We start from the raw sequence: 10,622 nt of genomic DNA on the forward strand, positions 1-10,622 counted from the left end.
ACAAGCAGGACCTGAGCGCAACAGCACCCTCCCGCCCATGTTCCCCAGCAACTGGTGTACACAGGCTCACTGCCTCTGGGACTGGAGGGAGCACCTTGCCATCAAGCCTAGTAGCCATTGGTAGCCTTTTCCTCCAGGAATTTGTCCACCCCCCTTTTAAAGCCATCCAGATGGGTGGCCATCATTACTCGGGGGTAGCGCAACTGTAGACCAGGAAATGGAGTGCTGTTTTCTCTCTCTTCTCCCCCTGCTGTGCCCCCCCAGTAACAATAGGTAATATTTTATATGTCTGGCAGCTCTGTGTGTGTGTGTGTGTGTGTGTGTGTGTGTGTGAGAGAGAGAGACAGAGAGAGACAGAGAGAAACTTAATTTTTTAAAAAAATATTATTTCTATGCTGCCTCACAGCTGAAGCTCTCTGGGTGGTTTACAAAGGTTAGAATATTAAAAGTTCTGTATGCAAAATTTAAATATAAAAATCACATAGATAGTATACACAAAGACAACATATATCTAAAAAACAACTTTGAGCAATCAGCCAAACCATGAAACAAATCCAGGATCGATTAAAACTCATCATGTGCTGCTGAATGCCTGAGAAAAGAGAAAAGTCTTCACCTGGCGCCGAAAAGATAACAATGTTGGTGCCAGGCAGGCCTCATTGGGGAGATCATTCCACAGTTGGGTGGCCACCACCAAGAAGGCCCTCTCCCTTGTTGCCGAAGCTTCAGAGCTGAGATTGCTCCTTTCTTTCTTTCCCTCACAAGTCTTGTGCCAGTGAGTTCAGGGGACTGTTGGAAGGGGTGAGTGAGTGCAGATTCCTCACTTTTTATCTGTGGTCTTCTGCTACATAGTCTCCAGAAATACGAAGAAGAAGAAGCTGCCCCAGCATGAGGCTGTACCAGAGGCGATGCCTGAAGAAAGCCTGGAGCCTGAAGGAACCAAAGTCCCAACTGAGCAGAAGGACTCTGACACCGAGGAGAGTGACAGCAGCGACAGTGACGAAGACAGGTAAGCAAACCATGAGGGGCACAGCAAGGCAAACACTTGCAGAGCTTCCTCTGTTGCAGGTGGGGGGCACGGGGATTTGAGCTTGTGTATTGGGAGCCCATGCAATGGTTCTCTTTGGAGCAGGATGATCAGTATAACATTTAAACGTGTTGTCTTCAGCTATTGGGCGGTATAGAAATGAAATGAATTGAAATTTAATTAATTAATTAATTAATTGTCTGACTTGGCCCGAGAGTGGGTAATAGGCTTTGAAAAGCAGAAAGTATTGAGATTGCTCTCTTTCTGTATATAAAGAAGCCCGTTTCCAGCCCTTTAGACAACTCCCATGATCCCTCACCATTGGCTCTGCTGGCTAAGGCTGATGGGAGTTGTAGGCCACAAGTTGGCCACACCTGCTTTAGCATGACCTCCCACACTGGAGGCCTTCAAGATGAGGCTGGACAGCCATTTGTCAGGGATGCTCTGACTTGGATTCCTGCATTGAGCAGGGGGTTGGACTCGATGGCCTTGTAGGCCCCTTCCAACCCTACTATTCTGTGATTCTGTGATTCTATGATTCTATGATTCTATGAAGTAGAACCCGGGATGGAGTTATGCAGATAGTCCTAGGTATGATTGTCAATGGCTGGGGACACCCAGGGGTTAGTTCCCAACCAAGCGATATCCTCAGATGTGTCTCTGTTACTCTTTCCCATATAAATATCCCATGGGGAGAAGGAGTTGTGTTCTCTTGTGCAATGCCCCTCTCTCCATTGTTCACAAAAGGTCCTTCAGTATGCAAGCCCAAGTTCATTCATCATCTCACTCATCCTAAGGATGGGATTTAATTATAGATAGAATCTCTCTCTCTCTCTCTCTCTCTCTCTCTCTCTCTCTCTCTCTATATATATATATATATATATAAAAAAAAAAAAAAAATAAGAGTGGAAGGACCAAAATGTCAGCTTGGGAGATACTGCCACTAAGTAAGGTGACACCCACCTACCCCACATGATCAGGTGAAGCAATGCAGACCATGGTAAGCCAGAGACTGTGTGGGACTCAGTGAACAGTCTGGGAATCCTTCCCACATGGCGGGCGGGGTTGGTTGATGGTAGGTGGCCCTGTGTGGAGGCATTCTAGCTGGAACAGGCTCTGATGTTGTTTTTGCTTGCCTGCCTTCCTCGCTCTCCTGCCCTTCACATATCCTCACAAAAAGCCTGTTAACTGGAACCAAGGTCACCTACTGAGCTTCACAGGTGAGGGAAGATTTGAACTCAGGTCTCTCCAGTTAAAATCCAACATTGTCCACTACACCACACTGAGTGAATACCGGGGGCTGAAGCTGAACATGTATGGGCCTGATCACTAATCTTGGTGAGAGCGCAGGGTAAGAGCAGGATATGTTGAATAATTACTGTTAAAAATAGAATGAAGAAGCAGAAAACAAGTTCATTACAGGAGAGTGTCTCTTGAGCTAACAACTGCAGGTTGTTAATTAGGGCTCTTGCCCAATTAAAAAAATACTTAAGTAGTTGAATCACATGAGTTCTGACAAGAAAATCAGCATAAATGTGCACATTGATAAAGCTGTAGCTACAAGAGAAAAAGCTTATGTCCTTCGCTTTTAGATGCTCCATGACCAGGACGCCATCTTGGAAGAGGCACTGCTCTTGGCCTTCCTTTCTCACAGCAGGGGAATGCCTCTTCTGAGACAGTTCCAGTCATGTGCTTGTATTTTACTAACAATGGGATTTATCTGCTTTTTAAAAATTTCTGGTTTTGGCTGCGTTTACCTGCTGGTGTGTTGTTTTTATTTGGTTGGTTTTGGTTTTATTGGGTTCAATCCAGACTTAGTCATACTTTGAGTATACCTGCTTAACTTAAGTGCCATTGATTTCAATGGGTCTACTCCAGGTATGACTAAGTCTGGATCCAACCCATTACATTTTTATGACATGGGTTGCCTTGAGCTTCTATAATTCAGTTCTATAAATTGAATTTAAAATACAGATGACTATGCCGGCTGGCTGATTGGGGGCCATCTTCTTAATGTAATCAGTTAATTGATAAAACATTGCTGTCCTATTTATTTCTTTAAAGAAAATTATTCTGCCCTTCCTCTGAAGAGCTCAGGCCAAGACAATACAACTTAAATGTATGATTACATTTAATGTGTCTGAGTGTTTTCCTTTAAAAACTGCAGGGGTGGGGAGGAATTTGATCAGGAAAGTAGCATGTTGGGAGGGGGAGTTTAACTTTTCCTCCCTGTACTGCAGTCCCACCAAGAATCCCACCAAGCTTTTTATTCATTCTCCGTCTCTCCTCCTCTCTCTCTCACACTAACATTCACACACACACACCTTACCTTCCAGGAGAAACAGCAGTTGTGAGAGATAGAGTTTTTGTCTGGGCCATGGAACAGGGTGGAAAGGGTTACCTCTTTTTCCCATGTAACTGATCCCCACACCACACCACGCACCCCCAGCCACTGTTTTTAAGCTGCGTGGGAGGAAGACACTAGCTGATCTGACATAGGATAAAATTCCCTCCTAACTCTGAACACGGCAATCCATCAACCCTGAACACAGGTAGAACTCCTCCCTTGATGATCCAGGGTGATAATTTCAGTCTTTTGTTAAAGGATTAAGCATGTCAAAGGATTAAACCCCAGAATCAGGGAACATCTGCTGGGAACTCCTCTTTAGGTGTTCCTGTTTCAATTTTGGCATGTGGGTGGTATGCCTAACGTAGTGTTCCTAGTTCTGCCTCGGAGAACTCGATGAGACAGGGCAGAGGAGGTGGTCTCTTAACGTCCCTCTCTTTCCCGATTTAGGGAGCAGCCAATCTCGCGTGCGGGACTGAAGCGGCTCCGGGAGGAGCCAAGCGGTATCGAGGTGGTTCCCATTGAAGATCCAGGTGAGCAGGAACGGGGATGGTGGAGGACTCTTGTACCCCAGCTCTTTCTGCTGCCTCTCCCCCAGCTCTCTCTGCTGCCTCTGCGAGGAGATCGCCAGGGCACTCGCCCGGAAGATTGGCTCAACCTTGTGTCTCTCCACAGTGAAGCGCGCTCGCGTCCTGGACCCTGAGGGACTGGCACTCGGAGCGGTCATCGCCACCTCCCACAAGGCCAAGAGAGACTTGATCGATGGCTCTTTCAACAGGTAATGGGGGCGGCAGTGAGGAGGCCCAGTGTGAGGGACAGCGGCTGGCCAGACTGCCTTTTAGGGTTCCTGGGGCACTGCTGATACAATGGGGAGAAGGAGTGTTGAGCAGAGGAAGGGCTTAGGGCCACTGGAGACGGAGGTGCGGCTGGAAAGGGTGGCTGAACTTAGATTCATATGATCCAGGTCAGTCCCACCGCCTAGCAAGAGCACTCGGCCAGGGTTTCATAACTGCGCAGTGCATAGCTGCGAGCGTGAGGTGAGCAATTCTGTTCTAAAACTGTGGTCGTACACCAAGTCAGCCCTTGTGCTCACCCCAGAAGTAAATCAGGCCCTTTGAGCACGCCTTTTGAATGCTTGAAAACCCTCGAGAGGATCGGTCGAAGGACCCAATTCCCTCCAGCACCTGCTTCTCTGTTCCTCTCCCACAAGGTCGTGGAGACCGTCTAACTTTGGGGAAGGGGGTGGACATAGCAGGCAGCAGAGGGACTTGGGGACCAAACTGAGGGAGGCTGCTCACATCAAGTTGTGCCCACAAGAATTCAGGGTGCTTGCATGGTGGAGCAGCCCTGCTTCAAATTCTCACTGCATCTCTACTCCAAGTATGATAGAAGGTGTTGCTAATGGGAGGTGCTGAAGGTCTGAGGCCTACAGAGGCAAAAGGAAAAAAGTTCAGGCTTAGAGGCCTGGCGGCTTTGCGGGGGGTATCCCTGAGAGGTGTAGTTCCATTTCTCCAGTTAAGTTTCTGTTTCAATTCCCCAGTTAAGTTTCATTTCTTCAGATTTGAAACAGTACTTTCGGTTTTGAGGGAGGAGGGTATGAAAGGAGAGTGAGAGAGACAGTGAAGCAGAGGCAGGAGACCAGAGCAGGAAGAAGCAGCCTGGAGAAGTCTTCAGTGCAGCTAGGGTAGGGGAACTTGCATTTTGGAAACTTTCTCTTAATGCCTTTTTTATCACTCATCTTTATTCTATAAATTCCTTTAGTTGTAATTTGCTTGCTTTAACATACCAATACACTGTTGTGGTTAAAACCCAAGGGTCTGAAGTGCCAATCACCCCACATTTACAGCCTCAACCCCACATTACTAGGAAGGGGAAGTTTAAAAGAAGGAAGGTGGGACTCTTAAGAGGCAAGAGATCCTTAAGGGGTTGCTCAGGGGGTCCAGGTCATAAGGGGAACCCTGACAGAGGTACTGGAGGTGATGAGCTCCAGCTGAAGCTCTGAAGGATGCGTGTTTGGGGGAACTGTCTAAGGAGGGACTTTGCAGAATTCAGCTCTTTGAGAATCTGTTTTCAGCTTTGTAAGGAAAGGAAGTCTTTCTAGACCTTATGGCCGTGAAGGTCAGTTTCAGAGTGTGTGGACAAAACCCTCTGAAGCCAAAGAAGTGAGGTGAATGGGAATTCCCCCATCTGAGGCCAGAGACAGCTCTCTGACCTCAGGAAGGGGAGTCAGAGATCTGCTCCTGCTCCCTCACAGCCAGCGTGGAAAGAACTGCACCGGCTGGCCTCCAAGGTTGGAAAAGCAGCCTCGGAGAGTTGGAAAGGGGGCGTTCGGGTCGGTGGGGAGGGGAGGAGACTGGGGAGGCCAGGATAGAAGTTATCCTGAGGCCTCTCCTGCCTCCTTCCCTCCCCCTCCGAAGCACCCTTGTTAGACAGGCAAAAAAGCCAGTCTGGTGAAAAATACAGGGCTGGAGGACAGGGAGGCAAAGACTGCCTCCACCACTTCTCCCTCCCTGCATTGGATGATCAGAAGCCCCCAAGTTCGGAGGCTTCCGATTGCGCCCTTAATGGTATATCTGCATGGCTAGCATGTTGGCTTTTAGAGTAAGGATATAGGTGTGTGTGTGTATACATTTAGCTAAAACATGGATTGTATTTTATTATCCCCTTGACTGATACATTGTTTATGAATCATTTATTAACTGAATTGGTGTGCTCATAAGTTCTGAGCTGAAAGTTTATTTATAGGTTTATTGTTGCATTCTAATTGCTGAGTAATTGTTCCTATTGTTTTGTCTTTTGCAATTACCACATGGTTCTTGTATTACATTGTTAGCCGCTTTGGGCTTCCTTCTGGAGGGAAAAGTGAGGTACAAATAAATTGAAATAATTGATTTGTTTTGGAGTACAGCTCCTATTATCCCTGACCATGGTCATGATGACAAGGGCCTGTGGGAGTTGTAGTCCACCTGAAAGATGTCATGTTGGGGAGGGTGGCTTAGGTCACTCCGTTGCTCTCAAAGCATTTGAGCTGCCTGTTGGATCTCTGCCGGAGTTGCTGCTCTGAGCTGGCCTCCTTCCAAGCGGGAGACACCCTAGGAACACTTCCAGATTCTGAAACCATCCTCCCATTTTCTTTTTTATGAGAGTGAAAGCTAAGTGGGCCTCCAATTTTAACCGGAGGGAGGGCGAGAGCTGTGCCTCTGTGACCAGAAGCTTGGAAAACACTGCTCTCGCCGACCTGCTTGCGCATGTCACTGCGTCCTCTCCCTCCAGATACACGTTTAACGAGGAAGATGGGGAGTTGCCAGAGTGGTTTGCACAGGAAGAGCAGCGGCACCGGCGCAAACCGCTGCCTCTGGACCGCCAGATGGTGGAGGAGTATCGCCAGCGCTGGCGGGAGATTAACGCTCGGCCCATCAAGAAAGTGGCAGAGGCCAAGGCCCGCAAGAAGCGCCGGGTAAGCAAGACAGTGTGCTGTCCTTGCGCCACACGTGCACATGCGCGGCAGAGGAAGCTGCCTTGTGCCAAGGGAGACACTCTGTCCATCTAGCCCAGTATCGCCTCCTCTGATCGGCAGTGGCTTGCCGGGGTCTTTCCCATCACCTGCTCTCCAAACTGGAGGCACAAGCATTGAACCGGGGGCGGGGGATGCGCATGCGTGGACATGCGCACTCCTCTTCACCTCTGCCCTGGGGCCTTTTTCTCAGTCTTGATGGTTCTGTCCCTCCTCACAGATGCTGAAGAAAGCAGAGCAGATGAGGAAGAAAGCAGAGTCTGTCGTGAACACTGTGGACATCTCGGAGCGTGAGAAGGCTGCTCAGCTGCGCAGGTGGGTTTTCAGCTTCCTGGGGGGTTCCTGTGTAAGCTTAGCAGGGTTCCCAGAGAGATTTCATATCCTCTTAAGAGCTGCACTCTTCAGAAAGGAGTAGGTGTAAGGCTCTTCTCAGTGACCTAAGGGTGCCTGAATGGCTTAGATTTGGCAATAGATTTCAGTGCAGATAAAACTTGGCCACCTTTATTCACAAGATTACATCACAGAGAAAGACAGTGGAGATCTCCCCATGTTCCTGGAACCAGCTATGTCTTGGGTTGGAGTACCTGAGTCATTCCAGGTTATATATTAAAATTACTGAAACGAGCTGTGAGGAAAGGTTGAAGGAGCTGTGTATGTTTAGCCTGGAGAAGAGGCAAATAAAAGGTACTAAATGACGTAGATGTCAGGACACGTTCGTTTGCTGTTGCCCCAGAGGGATGGGACTCAAATCAGTGGGTTCAAAATACAAGAAAAAGGCCTTAGATTGGGGGTAGGCACATGGGATCTATTTTGTTTTTTACCGGAATTCCAAGATCCATCCATCTGGTGCGAAAGACTAACAGTTAACATTAGAGAATTCTGAACCCAGGAATTAACTTTTGAGTACCAGAACTGAACAGAGCTCACAGTCGTTCCACACAAATATACTGCAGTCTTTCTTCATTTCAACAGGACAGTGTGGGGGTGGTGGGGGAGTAATTTTGTTTGCGCTGTTGTTAAATAACTGCGAGCCAGAAACCCTACTGCAAATCACCCAGAGTTTTACCAGTGGATCCAGATTGACCATCTGCCAACCCCTGATTTAAGTTAAGCATAGAAGTTCCTGGTTGGTGCAGTGGAGGAGACCACCTGGGAAGGAGATGGGCTCTCTTTCATTAGAGTTTTTTAAGCAGAGGCGAGATGTCCACATTGGTAGGGGATTTGGTCTAGGGGGTTGGCCTAGCTGACTTTTGAGGTCCCCTCCAGCTCTAGCAAACACTGTTGGTTAACATACTTTTGAATGAGGAATTTAATTATTTTAATGTGCATGTCTTGAGGTGATGGACCAGATCATCTTTCAACACAATTTTAAAGTTGAGAGAAGCATCTTCCTCCAAGGATGATGATGATTGGTTGGTTTTTTGTTCCAATGAGTTCAGGCCAGCTCACGTGCCTCCTGCCCCTAACCATTTTATCCTCATAACAACCCTGTGATATAGGTTAGAGTGAGAGAGAATGCCTGGCCCAAGGACATTCAGTTTCCTGGCTAAACAGGGATTTAAACCTAAGTCTCCCCCAGTCCTAGGCCAACACTAGCTGCTATACCACACTGATTTTGGAGCAGCTTCCATAGGTTTCCCAAGCCAGTTAAGCATCCAGGTTCTGGTCAGGCCCAGACCTGCTTAGCTTCAGATGGAGCTAAATCAGCCCTCTTTTTCGGGGGCCCTGATAAACCTGCACCCTCCCGTTCGTTATAGGCTGGGCTCCTGGGGAGTCTGGGTTTCAGATGGAGACAAAGGGATGGGAGAGGCCGTGGAGGAGTTGGCCGAGTATGATGAACGTGAATGTTAGAGTGACAAGCAAAGTGGTTGACCAGGCAGGGAAGGGAGGTGGCTTTCTCAGGAAGTGGAAGCCCTGAGTTTGAGAGGTTTTGAAGAGAAGAGCTTCACTCATAACTTCTCTCCCCACCCCGCACACACCTCTTTTTCTCCCCGACAGCATTTACAAGAAAGCAGGGTTAGGTAAGGAGAAGCGGCAGGTGACCTACGTTGTGGCCAAGAAGGGTGCGGGCCGGAAGGTTCGGCGCCCTGCCGGAGTCAAGGGCCACTTCAAGGTGGTGGACAGCCGTCTCAAGAAGGACATGAGAGCCCAGAAACGCAAGGAGCAGAAGCCAAAACGCCGGCGGCAGAAGTAAACTGTTGTCATGGGGCATCGCAGTTGCGAGTCTCTCCAGCATCCCTTGAACATATCAGGATCTCACAAGAACCTTCCTGAACATATAAACACACCATTTACAGGCAAGTCCTATAGACTGCATTTGTGATGTAGCCTGATGAATGTACCAGGACTTCTTGGAGACCCACCTGCCTGGTACTTGGTGCCTTGATGTATGCAGTTCAGGCGCTGGTGGTATAAGCTTACGGGCGCTGGGCAGCTTGGGCAGGCGCTTGCCGTCCTGGTCCACTTGCGTCCTCGGAGATCTTCCCTTCAAGGTTTCTGCCCTTCGTCTTTGTGTTTTATTAAACTATTTTTTCTCAAAAGCTATTTTTCAGGCTGCCTTTCGTTTTCTTGCCAAGAGCAAAGGTGTCCTTGATAGCCTTCAGGGAGAGTTTGGGATGGTTATGTGTTGCAATTTACAAATTCCTTAATATAACGGTATTTGTCGCCAGAAGGCTTCTTGAATGACTTAGGTTTAGTGCAATTGTTGGACACGCTGCAGTGGCCACATGGATCGTTTCCAGTAACCTTATCACCACCTATATGAGAAGTTACCATGGGTGGAGGGGCCTTTAAAGGAGTGTGAACTGGTACATTTCTCAAGTTGCGTACCCGTTTGTATGCAAATGCTGGGTTGTCTCTACATCTTGGAATTTCTGCCAACAGATACCAGTATTTACAAGTAGCAGTTCTAATTTGTGCTGTATACCCATCATAGGTCAGGGTACTACAAACCTTTCCTGGTTGGTATGATGCATCAGTGGACAACTTAATGCATCAGTGGCTCTCCAGATGTTTTGTCCTACAACTTCCATCAGCCCTGGTTAACCAGTGGTGAGGAATGAGGAGAGTTGTAGGCAAAAACATCTGAAGGGCCACAGGTTGCCCTTCACACCCTTGTTATCATGGCTGTGACTGCTTTATCTGTTTTGAGTTGCATTATTTATATTTTATTTTATTGATCTTGTAAGCCATATTGAGGGTTATAGTGGGAAGCTGGGATAGAAATTTCTTAAATAAACAAAGATAGGTTTTCAAAGTTCTGGACTAACACCCTAGGACAGGGGACAGCAGCCTGAGCAGGATGTCCTGGGGTCTTGTTTTGGAAGTCTCATTCCTGTCCTTATTGTCAGGAATGCCCCTGTAGCCTATTGAATCCTCCAATAGCCAGAATCAACACTCAGACAAAAGGGCTGCTTTCCAAGGCTTTAATTCCATTCAACCTAATGAAGCTTACAGATGCTAATTGCCTGAGACTCTGGGGAAATACAAAGGGACAGCCACCTAGGGGTTTCTAAGAATTAGGACACCAGTTGGTCTACGTTTGAGGAAAAGTGCGGCAACTCTCTGAACTTAAGGAGTAGGAGGGGAAAGTCTCCCCCTCTCCCATGGGGCCTTGGGGCGCAGTTGTTGACATCGAGCCAATCGGGCTGAGCGCCTAAGCTCGGCTCCCGCAACCTCTCGTTTGTGCCTGCTCCTGCACCTCACTAAAAGCTCAAGTTGCCCCTCCCTTTCCA

General features: G+C 48.0%; 1 protein-coding gene across 2 annotated transcripts in view; it reads left to right on the forward strand.

Annotated features, from left to right (window-relative positions):
- Nucleotides 1-10,141, forward strand: part of FTSJ3 (FtsJ RNA 2'-O-methyltransferase 3) — a 28,655-nt gene extending 18,514 nt beyond the window's left edge. Inside the window, exons 16-21 of one of the 2 annotated variants that reach the window (XM_084804665.1) lie at nt 853-1,009; nt 3,825-3,907; nt 4,050-4,152; nt 6,648-6,831; nt 7,109-7,203; nt 8,887-9,432. In XM_084804665.1, coding sequence (XP_084660791.1) covers nt 853-1,009; nt 3,825-3,907; nt 4,050-4,152; nt 6,648-6,831; nt 7,109-7,203; nt 8,887-9,082 — 818 coding nt within the window. In that variant the 3' untranslated portion in view covers nt 9,083-9,432. Of the gene's footprint in view, nt 1-852; nt 1,010-3,824; nt 3,908-4,049; nt 4,153-6,647; nt 6,832-7,108; nt 7,204-8,886 lie in introns of both variants that reach the window. The other variant, XM_084804664.1, reaches the window with a different exon arrangement.
- Nucleotides 10,142-10,622: the final 481 nt, after the last annotated feature.

The sequence above is a fragment of the Heloderma suspectum genome, chromosome 6, assembly GCF_057233095.1.
Source record: "Heloderma suspectum isolate Gila_16-S chromosome 6, 16-S_ref, whole genome shotgun sequence".
Taxonomy (NCBI): Eukaryota; Metazoa; Chordata; class Lepidosauria; order Squamata; family Helodermatidae; genus Heloderma; species Heloderma suspectum.